The sequence below is a fragment of the Dysidea avara genome, chromosome 3 (assembly GCF_963678975.1).
Source record: "Dysidea avara chromosome 3, odDysAvar1.4, whole genome shotgun sequence".
NCBI classification, from domain to species: Eukaryota; Metazoa; Porifera; class Demospongiae; order Dictyoceratida; family Dysideidae; genus Dysidea; species Dysidea avara.
This window is the reverse complement of record NC_089274.1, coordinates 19,004,624-19,028,086: the sequence shown is the minus strand read 5'-3', so window position 1 is coordinate 19,028,086 and position 23,463 is coordinate 19,004,624. Positions and strand designations below refer to the sequence as shown.

Genomic DNA, 23,463 nt, shown 5'->3' with positions numbered 1-23,463 from the left:
CTCTCTAGCAGGAATGCCATCATAAAGCACCACTGTTTCACTTTATGTTCAGGGGCTAATCTATGAATTTTTAGTTACAGTGTTAAAATAATTCATTGTACACTGTAAATGACTACAATTCAGGGAATCAGCATTAAATTTTACACAATTTGGTACACGTAGACAGTTTAATGTTAGTAAATATAACAATTGACAAATAAATTTGCTTTGATTTACCAAATTTAGTCTTGCCATGGCTTCATGGATGGCTCATTTTATATTCATTGTGATGTGATAGTAGGATGGATGAATTAAGTTGCTTAGCTAAAGAAACTAGCGCAGGGAAGAACAAACAGTGTGTCTATAGTTCATACATTGTATTTCTTATAAGGTATGGACAAACACCAAATACAACCAAGCTTTAAATGACCTACCATTGTGCCAACAGTGAATTGGTTGTACTGGTTAAATAAAATTGTTTCTAAAGTACTTAAAAATGAGTTGAATTATTATGTTTCTGCGGTTTACTATTTTAATAATTCACTCATTTATTTACTGTAAACCTTCAGCATAATGTAGCTCCATCATAGCATAAATGAACTAGACAGTTAATTTTAAAACCTTGTGACAATTGCCTAGTATCCTGTTAAATACTGATCAAATCAGTGTGTTACCATGCTATTTTCTTAACTTTTACAGGTAAATTACAAAAGAACCTCCCTTCTTATGAGCCCAGTTGTTGAGGAGATGCGGAAACGCAAATGGAAAAAATTTGGACTACCAGCTTTTATCTGTAATTTAATAGTTTATTCCTTATTCCTTGTTATGCTTACTGCTGTTGTGTTGGTGACGCCATTCCCTCAAAGTGATATGTGCAGTGGTAAGCAATACTTGCATAACAAACTATATATAAAATCATGAAGTACACTACGTATATGGATTGATTGTAACCTATAACAACTGGCAATGCTATTAACATCATTGCGAGCACAAAAAACACTGTATATTACAGTATACACCTGCAAACTAATAGTTAATCAGTTATGTGTGACCAAATTTGAAAAAAACCTACCTTCTATATACATGAAATCAAGACAACAACAGGGGCGGATCTAGGATTTATAAAAGGGGAGGGGGGCTAACTCAAGGTACTAATCTCTTGGGTACATAGAGGTGTGCAAGCATGCTGGAACTAGGGGGACCTGGGGGCATGCCCCTCCAAGAAATTTTTGAAAAATAGATGCTAAAATACTGCAATTTGGAGACATTTCCACATAAAATTCATAATATTTTCTGCCTGTAGATATTTTATATACAGCCTTTAGGTTATAGGTATGGCTCTCTAAAGCATTTTGCTAATAGAAAAGTTTGGGTAGGTACAGACAACATGCACCCCTCTCACAATTGCACAACACTGAATAGGTGCATGTTAGAATAAGAATGTTGAAAGTGAAATTTGAACAATACAAGATTGAATCTGAGAGCATTTTCAATGGAAATTGTGTACCTGAATTAAGTATTGCCATGCACAAGTAAATGAATGAAGCCCTTTAAACAGACCAATGCACTTCATTGTATCTATATAGGTGCAGGCAAATTTGGAAAATTCCATAACAGAAACAACTACAGGTTTCCAGTGAATGTTCTATTAGAGTAGTTAGCTGACTGCTCTATTAGAGTATCTCGATCTTGTACACCTCCAATGCTGATCCGGGTCCTTGTTGCATAAATTTTAGCATAAATCTACTGATAATACCTTGGAAAGATGTTTATAAGGTGGTTTTATGAGTATTTGTATTATTAGTGATCATATAATTATGCTAAGACAAAATTTCATTATAATACTCATCTTCCCTTTAATGCATTGGTGGTGGGTTTGGTTTCTGAAACAGCTTGTCTCAGATGAAAGCACATGTGGTGGTGCTGTTCAACAGCCATAGCTCTGTTGTATTGTGGATACTAAACTTGTGAAGCCATGGAAACTGACTAATCTCTTCATTAGCTGACAGTAATTTGAGTGCAGGGAAAGCACTTGGGACCCAAAATTTAATTTCTAACTTCCTCTTCATTTTCAATTTTAATTTTTACATATAAACCACTGCCTAGCACCCATGTATCAAGACACACAGTAGTGTGTCATGCAGCCAAGTACAGCTATCACAAGCATGTAACAGACAAGTATGTAGTTTACAAGAACTAATCCCTTTTCAAGCATCCGTAGCTAGATAAGAAACTAACCACTTTTGTTGTGGAAATTCCCTCAAGGTGGGGTACTTCCTGTTATGAACTTGAGCTGAATCTGCCCAGCCATCACTGAGATATATACCTTTCTTCATCTCTTCTTTGCCCCAAGTAGAAAAATTGCTATAACTCACACATGCTTTAGTCGGTTTTCTTCAAATTTGGAGGGCAGTATAAAGTCCAAATTTCATACAAATTGGATGAAGAACAAGAGAGATATTTATGCACAATTTTAAAAAATACAACAACAATTTTTTGTCATGGCCACAGGGTAAACAGCGTGTGACTTGAAAATTGGTCTGTACATGGAGTATCCATCGTAATGCAAACCTTTTGTAGTTTGAGAGAAATCATGCTAACAGTCATGGAGTTACATATAACAAAAACACCAACCATGTGTAACAAATGCACAATCGAGTTTTGTTAATAAAAAAAATATTACTTGTCACACCTACCAGGTAAACTAGTTAATGGAATCAACTGACAATAAGTAAATAAGTAGATTATTTTAGAACAGCCTTTGAGTGGTTTATGAGGAATTAGATTAAAAACCACTGAGTTGTACTATGAAAGTCAAGTAAGTGTAGTAAGTGTGCAATCAAGATGCTCTAATAGTGCAGTCATCCTATTGAATATTCAGCCACGTTTGTACAAAGTTCAACTACGAACAAGTCACCCTATAGAGAGCTCAGCTACAATCAAGTCACCATGTAGACAGTTCAACTGCAAACAAATCACCCTGTAAAGAGTTCAACTGCATAAAAAATCACCCTAGAGAATTCATAAAAAGTCACCTTAGAGAATTCAGCTAACAACAAGTCACTCTGTAGAGAGTTCAGCCACAAACAAGTCATCCTGTAGAAAACGCAGCTACTATAAAGTCACCATGTCACTGCAGTGAGTTCAGCCCCAAAAAATACCCACCATGTAAAGATTTCAGCTACAAACAAGTCACCCATAGAGAGATTAGCTACAAGGAAGTAACTTTCTAAGGTGACTTGTTGTGTAGCTGAACTCTCTAGTAGGGCTGAAACGATCATGGTTTTTTATTATTTGAGTACTCCCTAAAGCAAGTACTCATGAATACTAGCTACTTGTAGTCATACCCATGTTAGGCCATGTGACATGTTTTATACTGACTTTACACAGTTTACAGTTTTTTCAACAATGATACACACACTGTATTAAAATACTGATATTAGCATTCCTGACAAGAAATTATGCCAATCAAACTCTATAACATGGCAAATGCATAATATGAGCTGGGTCATGTGATCTTAATGAGTACTCAAGTACCATTTTACTATCTGAGTACCAAAATCCTTAACGAGTACTTGAGTATTTGCAGTATCTACTCTCTACAGAGGGAGAAGAACTCTCTACATGGTAACTTCATTGTAGCTGATCTCAGCTAACAACAAGACACCAAGTACAGAGTTCAGCCACACACAAGTGACCCTATAGAGAGTTCAGCTACAAAAAAAAGTCACCCTGTAAAGTTAAGCTCTGTTACAAGTCACCCCATAGAGGGATCAGCTTATGAGGTCAGCTACAAACAAGTCACCATAAAAGCTACAACCAAGTCATCATAATTTATAGAGTTAAGCCACAAAGAAGTCACCCTGTAGAAATTTCAGCTATGAACAAGTCACCCTGTAAAGCATTCATCCATGTAACAATCACCCTGTACAGGGTTTAGTTACATAACAAGTTAAAATTTGATTCCCTAGACTTGGAAATACATTGTTTTCGACCTTAGTTATCTGACAGAGAATAATAGCAACATTAAAAACAGTCACAGAAAATATTATTTAAGTAACCAAAGCATTTAATTGGTTGACAATCATAGAAAAAAGTGTTAATTTTAAAATTAAGTATAGGTTAGGGACCTAGAGCGAGGCTCTTCATGGTTTTAGAAACTGAACAAAGCGAGGTTTCTAAAACACGAAGAGCCAAGGGCATGGTTCCTAACTGACTTAGAAAATGCGGGCATTATATATATGGCTATGTAGGTGGAAACATTGTGGAATTGAGTTATATGTCGTTTCGAAATTATCACAGTGTTAAAACAAGTCATGTGATCAGTAGAGAAGATTGAACATGTTTTCGAATTAAAGCTTGTAGCTAGCTACATTATTGCTGCTTCTGCCAGCTGGTGAATCAAAAACAGAGTGATAGTTACTGTGACAAAGTTAAAGTCAGCACTGCCAAGGGTTTAAATCAGTTTAAAGGAAGTAGTAATAATGGGGATCAGGGAGTAGATTGTCAATAGTTAATAATACTCGGTCTAGCACTAGCCTTCTGTGACCAAGCCAGTATATACATGATTACACACCTACATAATTGTTGTTGTTTTTTTACAAGAAACAAAATTAATAAACAATCTGCAGGAAAGCTTACCTTTTTAGTTCTTTTAATAGGGAGTCCATTAAAGTATAGTAAAAGCATATTAAACAGGTTGAAACACTGACGTGTATTAAATAGAACTCTTGTTATATTTCTGGAATTCTCCGTTTATGATAGCAAACATACCTACAATGTTACAGTCTAACTCCCATAATCAAATTGGCATAGGTGTTCTTATAAAAGGATCGGAGTAGGTCAAGCCCTGTTGGTCTATGGGCTATTAGCCTGTATGTGCTTTGCAGAGCATGCATAGCAAATCAATGATTGAAACTGAGATTTGTAATGCTTTGAGGTCTATCTGCTAGCAGGTTTCTAACTAAGTTAGTTAGCTAACCCTTTTAGAAACCTACTAGCAGGTTTCTTCATGGTTTTTAAAGACCTCATTATATCTGCCAAAGATCAAAGCATACTATGCATAGCATTTTCTAATTCTTGTTAAAAAAAAGTCTTGTGTAATCTGTTTTACCTATATAATCTGACATAATTCTAGATATTGTACAATGTCGGATTACAGAGGTGACTTGATAATCCGACAACCTCCTTAAAATTTATGGCTCCCATTGAGCGTCAGATTAGAGAGGTTTGACTGTAGTTATACATCAATAACACTATAGTCTCTTTTTTTCTCGATGATTTCCTATAGTAAAGAGGGGGGAAAATTAAAAGGAAACCTCAAAGCTGGCCATAAGTTGGCTATGGGACTTGAAATTGCAAAAATAAGTAATATATGGACTCTCTACAGGATGACTTGTTGTGGCTGAACTATCTACAGGGTGACTTGTTTCTACAGGGTAACTTGTGGGTAGCTGAACTCTGCACAGGGTTATTTTTTGCAGCTGAACTCTCTACAGGGTGATATGTTTGTAGCTGAACTCTACAGGTGACTTGTTTGTGGCTGAACTCTGCACAGGGTAATTTGATTGTAGCTGAACTCTCCACAGGGTGACTTGTTTGCAGTTGAGACTTAATTTATTTGTAGCTGAATTCTACTTGTTTGTGGCTGCAGGGTGATTTACTTGTAGCTCTCTCTACAGAGTGACTCGTTTATTGCTAAACTCTCTACAAGGTGATTTGTTTATAGCTGAATCTCTACAGGGTAAATGGATTGTAGTGGATCTCTCTACAGGGTGACTTCTAACATAGCTCTACTGTACAGCTGTACAGGCTGACTTTTCTGTAGCTAAACTCTTTACATTGTGACTTGATTGTACATGTTGACTTTATTGTAACTGATCTCTCTATAGGGAGACTTGTAACTTAGCTGAACTTTACAGGGTGACTTCTTGTTAGCTGAATTCTCTAGGGTGACTTTTAATGTAGCTGAACTTAGAATGGGGTGATTTGTTGGTGGCTGAACTCTCTACTAATGACTTGTTTTTAGCTGAATTCTCTAGAGTGACTTTTATGTAGCTGAACTCTATACAGGGTAATTTTTTTGGAGCTGAACTGTCCACATAGTGACTTGATTGTAGCTGAACTCTCTCTAGGGTGACTCATTCATAGTTGACCTCTCTACATGGTGACTTGATTGTAGCTGAACGTTTTAAATTGTTATCACCTTTTTCAAAAATCGTACAATACTCCCTTGTTCTTTATCTGATGTGTACAAAATTTGGACTGTTTTATGTTCTCCAAATTTGAAGAAAATCAATTAAAGTATGCATAGTAATGGCTGGACGGATTCAGCTCAAATTTGAGCTCCACCCTGAGGGAGTTTCCATAGCAAAACTGGTTATATTCCTGTCAGGCACTATCAAGCTAAGGATATATGGAAACAGTGGTTCCTGTAAAATACACACTTGTCTGTTGTGCACCAATACTAGCTGTACTTGGGCGGATTGGTATAACATGCCAATGTAGGGATTTTTCCACCAAGCTATGCTGTAATACCATCATTTAGCTCTTGTTTCACTACTTTTTATTGCTTGAATTCCTTTAATTAACAATTGTTTAATATAATAGTTACTTTTAGTACTTAATTGGGTGTAAAATTACTGTCACCAGGTTGCTGGTCTTCATGGAATCCCTGGCATAGCTGCAAAAGTGTAAGTGAATGTGTAAACCTTAGTGGAACCAGGTCACGAACAAGAAACTGCACTACTGGATGTGGAGATCATTATTTTTACTGTCAAGGTCTTGACATTGAATCTGAGGTTTGCAGAGTTAAGGAATCATGTAGGTTGCTATATCTTTTATAACTTATTTTAGGGTGTTATGTGGCCAATGGTATGTGTATATTCTTTAAATGTGACCAGATTTGACAAAACCCGGCTTCAACGCACAAACTAATATTTTGCGTAAAAAGCAAAACAAAAAAATCGCAATTTAAAAAAAACTCATTTTAATACACCAATGCATTGATACTTATTAAACGCATCTTGCTCTGAAGTTTCAACTTATTTAAGCATACATAGAGCGAGTTATAACAGAATAAGCTGTACCTTACTCGGAAGAACACGGATGGCGAACAAATCGATCGGTTTGTCTTCTCGGCGGGAAGATAGGCCATGGCTGCTAGAAGCATTGCTTCTATTCTTCACACACTCACCAGCGAAGAATATGTTCGCTCAGAGAACAGTGACAGCAATGAAATGGAGGCACTTATTGCTGAATATTTCACCGGAAATGACGAAGTGACGGATAATGATGAAACAGAAAGTAAAGCGGAAACACTAGAAAGAGGTGTAAATTATTGTAATTTTCCTAGGTGATGAAAGCAATTCCGATGAAGAGGTGGAGAGACTTAAACAGATGCCACCTTCATACAATGAAGCAGTGTACAATGACGATGAAAATGCATTCTCCGACAGAGGTAAAACATAGTTAAGATTGACACAAAAAAATTAATTAAAATTCAAGTAAATAAGTAATGGAAAAACTGATTAGTGTATAATAGTCCGTGTATACTAATAGAATTGTTTGAAGATGATGACAGCCTTGTGCCATTGGTGGTGAATGAAGTACTTGCTGAAACCACAGCTGTGGTAACTCCACCTCATAATGAAGAAACTCCATCACTTGTAGCCATCGATCGTGAGCCATCCATACCTAGCAACATTACAGAATCACGTGACGTAGCAAAATGTAGGAAGTATGTTGAACGTACTTGTAAGTGCGACTTGGTAGAACCTGATGGCAGTCCTTGCAGCACTTTGTTCCCTATTGAGCACTACATACAAACACGTGCACAAGCAAACTTTTTAACTCACGATGAGCTTGACTTAGTCCTCTTGGGGCAAATCGAGTCAGCAGTCTTACTGACACCAACAGTCATTGATGGTCGCCACAGTAATACAACAGAAAGGAGTAGAGTAACAATGAAATACAAACACCACGGTATGACAATTTGTCGGAAAACTTTCCTCTTCCTACATGCAGTTGGTAAAGATCGGCACCAAAACCTTAAGCAGCACTACATTAAGAATGGACTAGAGACATGTGTTCACAAAAACACCAAACAGGCACCAAAGCATTCATTCCCATATTCAACAAAGAAGTACATGGTGAAATTTTTACAAAACTATGCTGAGGAAAATGCCTTGTTACTTCCAGGAAGGATTCCAGGGTATAAAAGAGATGATATAAAACTCCTTCCATCAAGTCGCAGCAAACGGGTATGGGTAAAGTCTACACAAATGTCATTTATGTCAATTACAGTGGAACCATGGAAACGGTTACCTTTGAACCAAAAAATTTGGCAATAGGCAGGTGGCTTGTCTAGACAGATTGATAGGGTATAAAATTCTCTCTTGGGATTTGAAATTTAGACAGGTGGTCTTTCTATACAGGTGACCACCAAAAGCTGGTTCCACTGTACATAACTGCTCACCCGTTTATTTTGAACATCACAGACCATCTGGGAGTTTTATCAGAAGTCATGTAGATCAGCTGGAATGCAGGTAGTGGCATATACCACATTTTGTGTGTACTGGCGGTCACTCCTTCCATTCATTGTTGTTGGTAAGCCAATGAGCGATTTGTGCTGGACCTGCCAACAGAATAACACCATGATCCTGAAGACTGTAAACAGACCTACCAGTGAAAAAAGCAATGTGAGTAAATCACAATGTTAGTCTTACAGTGACCTACTGTATACTTTGCACACACAACAGGTATTAAAAACAGCTGAAAACTATCTGACATTGGTTGCATTAGAAAGGACATTTTACAAGGAGATCTGCCAAAAAGCTCACACAAATTTAAAGGAATTTTATACTGTTGGAGATAACTTTCAGCCTCCACCATTTGGGACTGTCAGCAGGCCATTGCTACTATCAACAACAGTACACTATAGTTTTGATATGGCTCAGCCGGTACTGGTGTTAGGTATGAACAATGCTCACCATTCTCCAAACAGGTCCATTATCCTAGTGATCCTATGCAGCCCAGGCCAATTTATTTTTTCACTCCCCGTAAATGCGCCATATTTGGCGTCTGTTGTGAGGCAATACCTAGACAAGTAAGTACATAGCAGCATTATAAACAACAGTGATTAATTATGTCTCGTACCAGGTTAACTATCTCATTGACGAGGCATTCAATGTTGGTAAGGGGTCCAATGCTATCATCTCGATGCTTCACCATTACCTTGAGACACATAGTTTTGGTGAGACCCACCTACATTTGCATGCTGATAATTGTTGCGGCCAGAACAAGAATCGGTACATGATGGCATATTTACTGTGGAGAGTGATGACAGGGCTACATGTGGAAATTATCATATCATTCTTGCTTGTAGGTCACACAAAATTCTCACCCGATTGGTGCTTCGGCCTTTTCAAACGACTGTTTAAAAGGACAAAGGTAAGCACCTTGGAGGAGATAGCTGGAGTTGTGCACCGGTCAGCCACAGTCAATCACCCTCAGCTAGTTGGCAGTTATGATGGCACCTCTTCCATATTGTTCTACAACTGGACTAGCTTCTTTGATACCAAGACGACGGCACTGAAGGGCATCACTAAATTCCATCATTTTAGATTTTCAGCACAACATCATGGATCAGTTTTTGTAAAAACCTCCAGCGACACTGTTGAGAAAGAAATCAATCTTCTGAGTGACAAAACTTGGAAGCCATCACAATACCAGTTGCCAGCAGTGATCGACCCACCAGGACTTTCGCTTGAACGGCAGTGGTACCTCTACAACAAAATAAGAGAGTTTTGCTCAGAGGAAGCACGAGACCTGGTGTGTCCTCAGCCAAGTACTCCCTTAAAATAGCTTGTAACACTTATGTATTATTTACCTTTCACTGTATTCCTGTAATAGACAGTAGTCACCCATTGTATCGCATTAAGATAAACACCTGTAAAAAAACAGCGATATAACTTCACAATCACGTTGCAGGAAAGACACAATGAAGTAACTTCTATATAAAGTGCGTCGTCCAAAACAGGCTTCATTAATAAACTCATAATAATCCTAACCTTTAAGGACATCAAGGTGAAGCGCCCTTACTTGTAGTGCGTTCATACACTTCTTGATAGAACGATTCATTCATCACTTCGCCCAAAATTGCATTCTTTCTACCTCACGTGTTACAAAATCACGTGTTGCTGAGCTCTGCATAATTACGGTTTTCATCAGAGTCATGAATGGTGATTTGTCAAAGCGGCTGTCAACGATTTGTCAACTTCACGGATGCGGAAAAGCCTGAAAGTAAGTTTTTATTATTGTACACAATGTATGACGGCTTGTATTAAAGCAATGCATTATCGTACGGTTTTCAAACTTGAACCATAGTTGCATTATGTTATGTAGGCCTGATTTATTCAATAAAACTTTTTTTTTTTTAAATGTGCGTCGAAGCCGGGTTTTGTCAAATCCGGTCACAAATTTCTTTATATCTACACATCCCTTATATGCATGAGGAAGGATTTAACAGTTCTGTTGCAATGAAGCATATGAAAAGTTCTAAGTGTAATAACAACCACTCTAACAATCAAAATCTTTAAACATATAAAGAAAAGGATGTTATCTTCTATAAATCTCTGCTATGCTTGTATAAAGACAAAACAAAGCCAATCTATATTGCTTTTACGTTAGCTAAGAACGAGGCCTTCAGAAAGACCTAGAATTCAAAAGTGGCAGTCAAGAAATAACTGATATAAATTTTGTAATTAACAGCATTGTCCCACGAAAGAAGTGGTGTCACGCACCCCTGCTATATCAATCATCACCTGAAAAGTGAAGTATCCATTATGCTTTGTTGTCAGCTATGTTAGACCTGTTACACAGCAGTACGAATCAAGAACTGTTTGAAAAGCACTTCTGCAATCAAATTAGCCACTATGAAAAATACTGACAATTTCAGTTATGAAGGGAAACCATTGCATGCTACCACCAAATTGACACTTTTTGCCTTTCTTTTCACTGTCGGCAAAGATGAATGGGACACAAAGTAAGACACTGGTAAGTCCATGAAGAATGCATTGTATAATGCGGTATGCCAAAAAGGCACCTTTCGTGCCAAAGTAACGTCGAACAGTGAAGAAATCAAGTCTGTAGCCTTAGCCGTTATTGAGTTATGCTTGTTTGAAGGCATCATTACTCAGTCAGCCAGGTACTCAGCCAGTCAGTAGAAAATTCCATTTAATAATTTAAAAAAAATTCCATAACAACTTGTTGAAGCATTTCAGGTCAATCTGAAGACTTGCTTGAGTCTAACCAATGCTACCTCATCGTCATCAGGTAAAAGTGAGGCTTGTTTTTGGGTGATGTTCTTTCATGGGCCACACCCACTCCTTTGTGGTCCCCACTATACAGTACGATACTGTATGATATAGGCATAAATTAATATCTTAAAATGTATCACATAATTTTATTAGTTCTTGAAGTTCAGTCATACCCTATGGACCAGATTGCTGAAGATGGAGGCAATGCTACCTTTTATTGTGCAATTACTGGCAACTCCTCTACTTCCATACACATAATGTGGTACAATGAACATGGCCTACTAAATCATGATCGTGATTCAAATGTACTGATTGACACCAAAAGGAATGGCAACACTTTCAGTTCCAATCTTACCTTGATAGAAGTATCATGTGAAGATGCTCAAATGTATACTTGTAATGGAAGCAATGGAATTGACACTGTGACAGCATCGGCCATGTTGAGTGAGTTCTAACAGAAGATCACATTCATAGGATGTAAATTTAAACGCCTTGTATTTGGTTAACAATACAGATTTCCCCACCTGCATGCAATCACTCTTATATAATTTTTAAGAAAACATTCATTCATTACTTACACTGTACACACTACCTTGATTATAAAGATACTAGTTATAGGGTGGGATGTACAATCTGTATACAGACCACAGTGTTTTGGACCAGGTTTTTATAATGTACACGCATTGCATTTATGTGTAGTTTCTCTTTTGTGTATTTAGCAATATCTCAAAAGTGCAGAAGTAAGTTATTGTGTGGTATAATATATATATATATAAACTGTGTGAATACTGTTCTGATGAATACTTGTATTAATTGAGACATGTGTCATGTGACCAGAAAGTTGGTGCACCACGTATATTGACAGGAACAAAACTGTGATTTTACTTGTGTATATATCTCCATGGCATCACCTTTCTTTTTTCACTCAAGCTTATAAAGGCTATACCTTTTTTCCAAAGTAGGGATTTTCCCACCAAGCTATGCTGTATATAGTACCACCATTCATTTACTACTTTTATCACTTGGATCCCTACTTCATTTTAATATACTAGTTTTTTGTTATATTATACAGCTAAACATGTGTGGCTGTTCTATTAGCATGACTGCTGTATTAGAATAAACCTTTCACCTACCAGGGGGTGTGTCACTTTTTCATATTTTCACTGTGCTAGCTTGTGAATACAACTAGACCAAAAATAATGAGGTGGCATTGAACCTATCATGGTATTGAACCTATCGTGAAGTTGTGAAGCTACAGGTATCTATCTACCAAGCAAAGTGCTTAAATAAGTTTGTAGCATCTAAATATGCTGCTCAAGGAAAATGTTTGTAGGGAAATTAATGCCTTGATATGGTTTCATTACAAGAAGAAGGACGAAGACCAGCCTGAGAGAGTGCACTCTTGTCAGAACCCCAAAAGTCACAAGTGTAAAATGGTAGTTGTGCTGCTTCATTTGGCCTCCAGCCTTGCAACTGTGGTCAGACAGGCAAGCAGACGAAATTTAAGTTTTGGTGATTTTGTAAAAAAATATATATCCAGCTTCCATAAGTGTTTTCTTGGTTTAATGTTGTATTTGATGTTAGATGGACTAATATTATTCTGTAAAAGTGATTTTCATTGTGTAAAATGTCTATACGATGATTTTTAAAGGCAGTGTTCTAGGTTGGTTTATTACATCTTAACATCAAACAGGTTTTATATATCAGATCTAGGTTGATACATGCTTTGCCATAGCATGCATTTTGCTAAATAGTTATCAAAAATGCTCTCAAATTCAAACCCAGGAAGTGAAATTTACAAATTTTCTTAGAAGATATCCAACTAGAATCTTAGAATGTATATGTTCTTCATTCATCCAGCTATACCAACCAAAGTTATGCAGATGAATATAGCTTGTGCTAGAGTTCCATAAACTTTCATTCTTCTCTCAAGCACTAAACTATTTCCCCCCCACCTAGATCCATCTATGGCTTGCTTCTTAGCTATAAATAGGTTTTCTGTATAGTATTTACCGACCATTCCCATTCTGCCACTTATAAAACAGCCACTTTAAAGAAGCATAGATATACATAGATATTTTTATGGAAGCTGAGTCCACAATATTACCATGCTTTTCAGATATTTGCAATGTACAGTGTATTGCAAAAGTTTGTATGCCACATATATCTGTATAGGTGATTGCCGAAGATCTTGCAGAGAAAAAGGTAAAACTGATGTAAATTACAAAGCTAATTTATTGGTTTATTGAAAACAGGTTTATCATCAACAGCAGAATCTTTTCTCATCACTGCAGATGTCATAATCATTGTTTTCTCTATTATGCAATTACTTTTGGAATTACTTCAAATATGGAAAAGGAAACTGAAGTATATAGCAGATTTTGAGAATTGGTTGGAGAATGGAATATTTATACTTTCTGTGGTGTTTGCAGTATCTCATCTCAAATTGGAGTCGGATTGTTTCTGTCCAGACAAGTTTACATGGACAGTTGGAATTTTAGCAGTATTTTTTGGATGGAATAACCATGTTTATTTCTTGCGACGACTGCCATATACAGGAATAACCATCAGTATAATGTACAACATATTTATCACTTTTGTGAAATTACTTTTGATTGCTGCATTGCTAATTTTTGCATTTGCTCTTCCATTTTTCATGTTACTCACAGTTCCAGTAAGTGGAGATGTAGCTATATGTATCTAAAGAAAAGTGATTTATATAGTCACTGTCACTTTATTCTAAGTTGTTTGCTTTGCTACATACTATCTACACAATGAAAAACAGTATATCCAGCTTTTCAAAAGTAGGCTAGTATAAAAAAATGTGATATCAAAGCTTACAGCCGGAACGTAGACAGACAGTCAAGCAGACAGGTGTTTTTTTTTCAGATATATCTAATCCAAAACAGCCAAGCTGTGAAAATGGGTGCGGTTTTCCAAAAATAGGCTAGTATGAAAATATGTGATATCAAAGGTGGTGGCCAAGAAATGCCTGCATTGACAATATAATGCTACTCAATTTCACTGCAGCTATTTCTTTGAACCACAGCTAAACACCTAAATAATCCAATATACACAAGCCTTTATAAGCAGGTTTACCGACCTCAAACCTGTTTGTGATGTATAACTATGAATGGTTAGATTGAGTGCTTTCTAAATCATGATGTAGTGAATTCTGCTACATGGTAAAACATTTTTTTGCTACTCTTTCTGGTTATGACTTTTTTGCTTTGTGCACTAGCTTTTTCATGCATTATTCTGAACTTTTCATTTTTACTGTTCATTCCATATTGCCTTTTTCTCTTACTACATGTATATCATTTCATTCTTACCCATTCCAAACTCCAACATTTTCTCTCTTAGTTTAGTATTTTTGCACTTACAATCAGTAAACGTAAGTATAGTAGCTAGCGTACTTTACTGCAGCTTTAATGACAATAGGCAGGCTGTAGATTGTAGGGTATATGCATATAGGCATTGTTTTAGTAATTTATTTAGTTTCATTGCTATATACATACACTTTATTAAAAGCAAGAGTTCATATTATGAACTCTTGCTAAAAGGTTTAATGCTTAGTATTTTCTTGGTTAAGTTTACTGAAATAGTGTAACTATAGGGCAATGAAGTTCTGTGTGTTGGGTATGTGCCAGTTACTTGTCACCCTACTTAAATGCATAAAATGTTCACTGGGAAAACTCCTGCACCATAGAACAGTACCAGTTACTGAATATAACACACTTTATACTGTGTTGCCAATGTGGCATTGTTGTAATCCTCCCATACAAAATTATAAATAGCATGTGTAGTATACCTACTGTATACAATGCCACAACATGTATCAGTAATTTACAATGTATGCATATTGCTTTAGCATAGAAGAACTCCATTTTCCACCATTGGCCGAAGCATGCTGAAGACACTAGTGATGTTGACTGGAGAATTTGAATTTGATACAATCTTTATTAATGATCAAGATTTGGTTGATGAAGGTGTCACTTTGTTTCTTCCTGGACTAACAGCAATAATTTGGGTGTTGTTCATTATATTGATGCCAATCATCTTTGGCAACTTACTGGTGAGTTGTTTGAAACTAAAACATAAATATGTAAGGAGTTAAGAGCAAATTTTTTTTCTGCTTCTGAAAGCCAGTCACCCAGTTAATTTTGTCCTTTGCTTCATGGAAATACAGCTAGTGCAAAAGGGGTGTGTCATTGTGGTTTCAATCGATAGATCGATAATGCGTAGAATGAGGAATGGGCGTGATTTTGTGACCTATCGTGAAGCTATCTAGTACCAGTACCTCCGTAGAGTGTACCCTCCGTCATAGATTATATCAGTAAGTAATATAATCTATTCCTCTGTACAGTAGCGTAGTCTATAGATAATGCGTAGTCTATAGATAATGCGTAGTCTAAGCGCCTTAAATAATCTTGTGGAGTCTATTATGCTGCTTAAAGAAAGTGTTGATACGGAAAATTAATGCCTCAATATGGTTTTGTTGGATGAAGAAGACAAGCAACCTGATTGAAGATAAAAGAAAAGACAAGGCACAGAAGGCACACACAAAATGGTGGCCGTGCACTGCTTCATTTGGCCTCTAGGCTAAATGAAGCAGTAGAATTACTTAGTCAGTCAGTCAGGCAGTCAGGCTGTCAGTCTAAAATTCCAAGTTTTGGCGATTTTAAAAAATTCTGTATCCAGCCACCTGTAAGCGTTTTGTTGTATTTAATGCTGTTTTATGTATTATAAGGACTAGTACTATTCCGCAAAGGTGATTTTTGTCTTGTAAGATATCTCTAGGATAATTTTTAAAGGCAGAATTTTGGGTTGCACGCAAAAATTTCACCTGGATTCCTACTTAAACAGTACAACTGTACCATTTGATTAAAATTAATGTTATCACTCATCTTGAAATTTGACATACATTAAAGATTTATCAAGACGAAGAACTCCCATTTCTAGTTCTGGTGCAAATCCAATAAACATTCACAGAGTTGTGGGTGGTAACTTCTACAGGATAAACTGCTTATGGTAATAATTTGAAAATAAGTTAATCTAATCCAAAAACAGCCAAGCTGTAAAAAAGAATGTGGCCCTCAGAAAAGCTATGGTGAAAAAAGATATGAAATCCAAGGTGGCGTCCAAGAAATGGCTGTGATGGTAGGTTAATGGTAAAAATTTTAATAACGACAATTCAGGTGAATTTTGTGCCAAGACCAAGCGGCACCAAATTCACCTGAATTGTCATTATTAAAATTTTTACCATTAACCTACCATCACAGCCATTTCTTGGCCACCACCTTGGATTTCATATCTTTTTTCACCATAGTCTTTCTGAGGGCCGCACTCTTTTTTACAGCTTGGCTGTTTTGGATTAGATTTCACTTCTTTTTGTATTTGTATACTAGAGCTTTTTAAACCTATCTTTTTTTCTTTACCACAGGAGGAAGAAAATAATTAAGCAGACTTTAAATACTTTAATTAATTCAGATTTTTCAGTAAACGTACAAATTATATATATAATACATACATTTATTACATGTCAATTACTCCCTACGGATAACTTGTTTGCAGCTGATCTCTCTACTGGGTGACTGGAAATGTAGCTGAACTCTCTACAGGGTGATTTGCTTATAGTGAACTCTCTACAGGATTCTCTCTACAGGATGACTTGTTTCTAGCTGAACTCTCTGCAGGGTTATCTGTTTGTAGTTGAACTCTCTACAGGATGACTTGTTTGTAGCTGAACTCTCTACAGGGTAACTTCTTCTAGTTGATCTTTCTACAGGGCGATTTGTTTGTAGCTGAATTCTCTACAGGGTGATTTGTTTGCAGCTGAACTCTCTACATGGTAGTTTCTTTGTAGCTGAACTCTCTACAATGTGACTTCTTCTAGCTGATCTCTCTATGGGTTGACTTGTTTCTAGCTGAACTCTCTACAGGTGATTTTTTGCAGCTGAACTTTCTACATGGTGGTTTCTTTGTGGCTGAACTCTCTACAAGGTGACTTCTTCTAGCTGATCTCTATAAAGGGTGATTTGTTTGTAGCTGAACTCTCTACAGGTGATTTGTTTGTAGCTGAACTCTCTACAAGGTAATCCTTCTAGCTGATCTCTCTACAGGATGACTTGTTTCTAACTGAACTCTCTACAGGGTGATCCTTTTGTAGCTGAAACTCTGTACAGGGTGATTTGTTTGCAGCTGAACTCTCTACGTGATGGTTTCTTTGTAACTGAACCCTCTACAAGGTAACCTCTTCTAGCTGATCTCTCTACAGGATGAATTGTTTGTAGCTGAACTCTCTACAGGGTGATCTTTTCGTAGCTGAACTCTCTACAGGGTGATTTTTTTTTTGCAGCTGAACTCTCTACATGATGGTTTCTTTGTAGCTGAACTCTCTAGAAGGTGACTTCTTCTAGCTGATCTCTCTACAGGGTGATTTGTTTGCAGCTGAACTCTCTACATGGTGGTTTCTTTGTAACTGAACTCTCTACAAAGTGACTTCTTCTAGCTGATCTCTATACAGGGTGATTTGTTTCTAGCTGAACTCTCTACAGGATGACTTGTTTCTAGCTGAACTCTCTACAGGGTGATCTGTTCGTAGCTGAACTCTATATACAGGGTGATTTGTTTGCAGCTGAACTCTCTACATGGTAGTTTCTTTGTAGCTGAACTCTCTACATGATGGTTTCTTTGTAGCTGAACTCTCTACAAGGTGACTCTTTCTAGCTGAACTCTGTACAGGGTGATCTTTTCATAGCTGAAACTCTGTACAGGGTGATTTGTTTGCAGCTGAACTCTCTACATGATGGTTTCTATCTAACTGAACTCGCTGGGTATGCCAAAAGGCACCTCTTGGGCCGAAGTGATGTTGAACAGCGAAAAAGTCATTAGCCAATATTGAGTTATGCCTGTCTGAAGGCATCAGTCAGTCAGTTACTTACTTACTCATTTAGTCAGTCACTAGAAATTCCATTAAATATATATATTTTTTTAAAATTCCATAGCAACTGGTTGAAAGCATTTCAGTCGATCTCAAGGCTTGCTTGGGCTTAGTTTTACCTAACCAATAATGCCTCATTGTCAACTGGGAAAAGTGAGGCTGATTTTTGGGTGATTTTTTTTTCATGGGTCACGCCTACTCCTTTGTGGTCCCTACTATACAGTACTATCATACTGTATGATAAGTATACATTATTACAGCATGAACCTGTGAAGCAATTATACATAACATTATGTTCTCACTATACAGGTTGGCCTTGCAGTTGGAGATACACAAGAGGAACAAGCCAAGGCTCAACTCACTAGAATTAGTTTGCAGGTACTGTTAGCAAATGCCCCAGTGGACTGGTGAATCAAAAGTTGTATATATACCACTAAAACCCTGGGAATTAACTTTAAATTCTGAGGTGTCAGTGTAAACAAGACATATTTTGCAGCACTACAATATAACATAACTCACTTTAATATCCTCAGACAATTAAATGTTTGGATAAAATTTGAAGCCTTTTACCTACATACAAAACTGCAGTCAACAACTCACTAAAAAACACACCCACTGAATCTCATTGCAGAATACTTTAATGTTTCATGGGTTGGTTGACTTATATTTTTCCTGGGCACACCAGCCAAGCTGCCTGTCCAGTAATAATATAGTTAAATCCCACCAGGACATCTGGTTATTAACACCTTTAATCTCCCTGTATTAGGTTAGACTGATCTTAGAGTTGGAGAATACAATGTCTGTGCTACGCTACTATGCAAGAAGTACAGGAATAACATTCACTCGAGATCAGTCATGGTATAGTTTGGGACAAATTAAGCTTGAACAAAAAGAAGCCCAGTTAGTTGCATGGGAACAAAGAGCTAATTTCAAGAAAGTACAAGAATTGCTGGTGAGATTGAATTTGTTGCTAGCAATCAACTTTTATGTTGACTTCTCCATTCTGTTAGAAAGCAGATCCTGTCTATGAATTCCAGCAATCACTAAATCAGCAGGTGGAAGCTGTTACCAATTTACATGCAACATTTATCAAGAGAATTGACCATTTGGAAGACCAGCTTTCTTCGTACTTCAGAAGTCTTGAGAGAAATAAAGAAAGTAACTCAGAAACTGAATTCTCAATGCTACATAAATGGAAATCTAGAGTATCACTTGATACTTTGGCTTCATCATCTTCTTCCACTATGCTGTAACTGCACCATATATTAATGGATTGCCATAATTACGTATTTTTCTTATATCTTGAGGTCATAATAACTACTGTTTTATTGTATAGTCATGTTAATTGTTAGCATAGAAGTTACACCAGAGCTTGTACTGTGCTGCATGGATATGACAGCTTAATGTCTAAAACATTTGATATACAGGGCAAATTAAGTGATAACTCAACTCATGAACCCGAAGGAGGACAAATAGTAACTAATGATATAAAATATTTCCACTAAACTGCGTAAATTAAACATTGATTACAAGGAATAATAATTGCAGAGCTGGGTAGCTTTGCACAGTTACAGCAAGTTGGGACATTAAAATGCAAAATACAATTATTATTTGAATTGGATTATCTCAATTTATATAAAGCATTACCAAAGCATTCCATAATCTGGGAGTCTATAAAGAATTATCATGCATTATATCAAGAGTAAACTCTATTATATTTACTCTTGATTATATGTTATGCAAGTATATATAAGAAACCAGTAATCAGTATACTAGGTGATATGCATGCACATGATGTTCCTCGCGTGTAGCATAAATTGTTTTGAAAACTAACATTGTAGACAGTTTAATTAAATGGGATAATCTAGATCATGATGTGTAGGCAATTGTAAAGATTGTTGGCTTGCTATGTTGCCCCATCCAGTGCCTTCATGAGTTGTGAATAAATAGTAGATTCAATGATCTCATTGTTGATATATAGTCCACAGCCAGTTCATTGCAGCTGTTACAAAACCAGTCAATAGTTATCCATCAATTTGACAAAACATCTTTAAATAGCGTGCAATACAAGACCATACATTGTATTGTGTACTCAGATGCCTCACTACACTTATCACAGCTGTATATACTCAGCTAGTTTGACAGGAGCTATATGGTTGCAAAAGTAGTGTAACAATGTCATAATGTACACAGTGCCTGTACAGCAGGAAAACAGGTACATGTACTGACAAGTACCAGTAGGCTTGGTGATCAAACCTCTTAGTTTGTTTGTGTGGTTACCACCAAATTAATACTAAATACCACTGTTTTGTAAGGCTGCTAGAAAATAAAAATGACCAAACCAACTTATAGTGGATTGCATAACAATCTTTGCCACATTACAATCCATTGCACAACACCATGCACTTCATAAGTTGCAGCTACAAATAAATAATCAAGCAGAAATTTCAAAACTACAGAATTACTTGCCTCATCAGCAATTAATGACTTTGCCACAGAACACACAAAATCATTCTGATGGCACAGTGTCAAACCTTTTGACACTGTGCCACTGTGCCATGATCATGTTGTAAATTTTATATTAGTTCTTGTCTTCGTGGATGCACTCAAGTGGATTTGAAAATTGGCCGACTGGTATGTGTCTCAACATTGCTACATTAATGACATTTCTCAAAACCTAATATCTACAGTTCATCTATACAGCCTACCAAAGATACCTTCAGCTAATCTACCTAATGAACAAGATGTTGCTAGTTGCTCTTCAGAATTCTAGCCTCATGCAGATTTAGCTAGATACATGAAGTGGTTTATATTTGGATTGGCATATCTCTGCTTTCTCTCGATAGTCATGCAAAATATCTGGGAGTGAGTGATCAATGACAAGCATTTAAGCTGGCCATGGACAAACGTGTTACATAATACCAGCTAAATGCAACATTCTGTAAGAGGAACTTACCTTTTACATGTAAATGTCAATGGTCCTTGTCAAGTCAAATACTCCACTCCACGCTGTACTGTACTATGCTTGCAGTGCATCAGTGTATCAGCACCATAGTTACCATCAACATAAAATATCAAAAATTGAGAAAATAGCTACAGGACAGGCACCACAGCACGTTTTGTGACATGACTGAACTGAATTAACTATACTAGTGTGACAGATATATGCATTACATCTACAGCGAGAAACTTAGAAGTGACAAAACAGCTTCCATGCCATTACTATGCTAGCAATTACCCTGAAGGATACTTGCAGCCAGCTAGCAGTGTTACAAAAGGGGTCAATTTAAGCACTTACGAACTTGTGTCAATTCATTCAAGTACCATATAACAAAGCAGTTACTGAAAACCAGCAGTCCATCTGTCTCTCTGACACAAGACTAAACCATCTCAGAATGGCTAATTCTTTATTATTGCATGTATTCAAAATTTAACAGAAAAGTAAAGAGGGGTAAAATAAATAGTACAGTTGTGTGTTCAGTTTGCTTTTTAGAACTAGAGGATGTCACTACTGCAAACTGGTCCCAAACTCTGAGTATTGTTTCGGTGATTCAAGTGTAAAAAGGTATTAAAATTCAGCATACTCTTTAGAGTTCTGTTTGCCTCTTCTTGCATCAGGTGAATGAGCTCACGTGATCTCCTTGTGGCGGCGCCCTACCCTTCTTTAATCAACACATGCAGTCTAAAGTAATATACAGTGGAACCTCTATTATCCGGGCACCTCCACTGTCCAGACAGCCCAAATTGGTCATGTGCATGGCTTGTAGTTTCAGTATTGACCATAATGAAGTTTGGTTTAGATGAAAGCACAAGGAGGGAGCCTAAAGGTTGCTGATTACCTGTTTAGTGGCTTGTTTATTCTACTAATAATAACTACCAGTTGGTTGCTAGGTGATAAGGCATTTTTACAGCCCAGGGGAGTGACCATGAATGCTCTGTAGTGACTTCCCCTCTGCCCACTAAACTGCATGGCAGTAACTGATAGCAATAACAGCAATATTTGTTTTTAAATTAGTCACTTTAACTTACTAGCATGTTATTCTTAGTTACGGACATTTCTGAGATACAGACAGTAGCATGTACCAGACTGCCCGGATAAGAGAGCAGGAGAGGTTCCACTGTAATGGGAAAAAACAAAATACAGCTACAATACAAACTACTCTACAACTAAACTACAAACACAATTACAACAGGGGTTTGAGGAAAGGAAAATCAGAGTCAATACAGTATTTGATCGACGCCGTACTACTCCCATGGCACTTCTTCCGCTCACACAAAAGCGGACAAACCCGGAATTTCCCATAATTGATTAACAGTACTTATAAGGACAGGATTACGGATAAACCTCAAACAATGGCAAAAGCGGCAATGAAGTGCGATTGCGGCGATTAGAGAAGGTCGAGGAGAAGACATTAGAATTAGCACATCAACTATTTGTGTCTTAGCACACAAGGATGGAAAGGAGACAAACTGTAAGACAGAAGGTGTCATCAGCGATGCGTTCGTCTGCATTAGCTGCACCAGACGCAGCGTATCATCCACACCAAGTCAGCGACGCTTACGACTTCGACCTCAGCGACATTGACGTACAGGACATCCGGTATATGAACCGTATACACCAGGGAATCTACGAGAATAAGTTTCATCGTCATCTCTCAAGCATGATTGCCCTCAACGGTGTGAAGGTACATTTAGTATTGTAATAATCATTTTGTATAAAGACCACTCCAATTTGATTTCCTGTTTCCAACAAATTTTGCGGGCGGGCGGCTAATTCCATTATTGTTTTGTATATGCGCAACTCCAACTAGCTACACATGTTTTGTACATGTCTATTACAAGGTTAGCAATCAGTGTATAGCTGCAAGTAAAATAGAGCACACTCACCTGCGTCATGCATTTGGTTTGACTAAAGCATTTACCTGACACTAAATAAACCTCAAACTATGCTTCTGGTAGCTACCATTTCCCACTCCTCCCTGACCATCGTCACTCCATATTCACCCTTCCAGCTTCCCCACCACTCCCATTGTCCCACTTGACAATATAGTAATGTTTATTATGTATGTATATTTGACCGGATTTGCAAAATTTTTCACACATTTTACATGTGAGCAAACAAAATGTTATAACAGTTGACTCCTTACACTGATGAAGCTGCTTTGTGTATCAAAATATAGCCAGGTAGCTAGTGATGGAAATTTTCAGACAGTTGTATGCAAT

The 23,463-nt window shown here is 37.1% G+C and overlaps 2 protein-coding genes and 2 long non-coding RNA genes across 12 annotated transcripts in view; 3 read left to right on the top strand and 1 right to left on the bottom strand.

Annotated features, from left to right (window-relative positions):
• LOC136249936 (transient receptor potential cation channel subfamily A member 1 homolog) overlaps window positions 1-19,655 on the top strand; it is a 70,362-nt gene extending 50,707 nt beyond the window's left edge. The window contains exons 14-23 of the mRNA XM_066042073.1: window positions 679-859; window positions 6,631-6,801; window positions 11,451-11,741; window positions 12,017-12,037; window positions 13,473-13,502; window positions 13,553-13,971; window positions 15,169-15,372; window positions 18,550-18,618; window positions 19,007-19,192; window positions 19,251-19,655. Coding sequence (XP_065898145.1) covers window positions 679-859; window positions 6,631-6,801; window positions 11,451-11,741; window positions 12,017-12,037; window positions 13,473-13,502; window positions 13,553-13,971; window positions 15,169-15,372; window positions 18,550-18,618; window positions 19,007-19,192; window positions 19,251-19,493 — 1,815 coding nt within the window. The 3' untranslated portion in view covers window positions 19,494-19,655. The remainder of the gene's footprint in view (window positions 1-678; window positions 860-6,630; window positions 6,802-11,450; window positions 11,742-12,016; window positions 12,038-13,472; window positions 13,503-13,552; window positions 13,972-15,168; window positions 15,373-18,549; window positions 18,619-19,006; window positions 19,193-19,250) is intronic.
• On the top strand, window positions 6,817-9,950 carry LOC136249953 (uncharacterized). Its single transcript, XR_010698405.1, has 2 exons — window positions 6,817-7,284; window positions 7,334-9,950. It is a non-coding gene; the product is annotated as an uncharacterized lncRNA (long non-coding RNA).
• Window positions 7,450-22,935, bottom strand: LOC136249947 (uncharacterized). Of its 9 annotated transcripts, none has more exons than XR_010698387.1 (11): window positions 22,270-22,935; window positions 21,197-21,333; window positions 9,869-9,928; window positions 9,709-9,764; window positions 9,383-9,652; window positions 9,136-9,327; window positions 8,970-9,077; window positions 8,456-8,658; window positions 7,836-7,994; window positions 7,733-7,785; window positions 7,450-7,674 (listed from the first exon to the last, which is right to left on the bottom strand). It is a non-coding gene; the product is annotated as an uncharacterized lncRNA (long non-coding RNA). The 9 variants fall into 9 exon arrangements; XR_010698386.1 differs by having other exon boundaries at window positions 21,197-21,264; window positions 22,270-22,575; XR_010698390.1 differs by having other exon boundaries at window positions 21,197-21,259; window positions 22,270-22,574.
• Window positions 22,534-23,463, top strand: part of LOC136249933 (transient receptor potential cation channel subfamily A member 1 homolog) — a 57,191-nt gene continuing 56,261 nt past the window's right edge. The window contains exon 1 of the mRNA XM_066042070.1: window positions 22,534-22,925. Coding sequence (XP_065898142.1) covers window positions 22,695-22,925 — 231 coding nt within the window. The 5' untranslated portion in view covers window positions 22,534-22,694. The remainder of the gene's footprint in view (window positions 22,926-23,463) is intronic.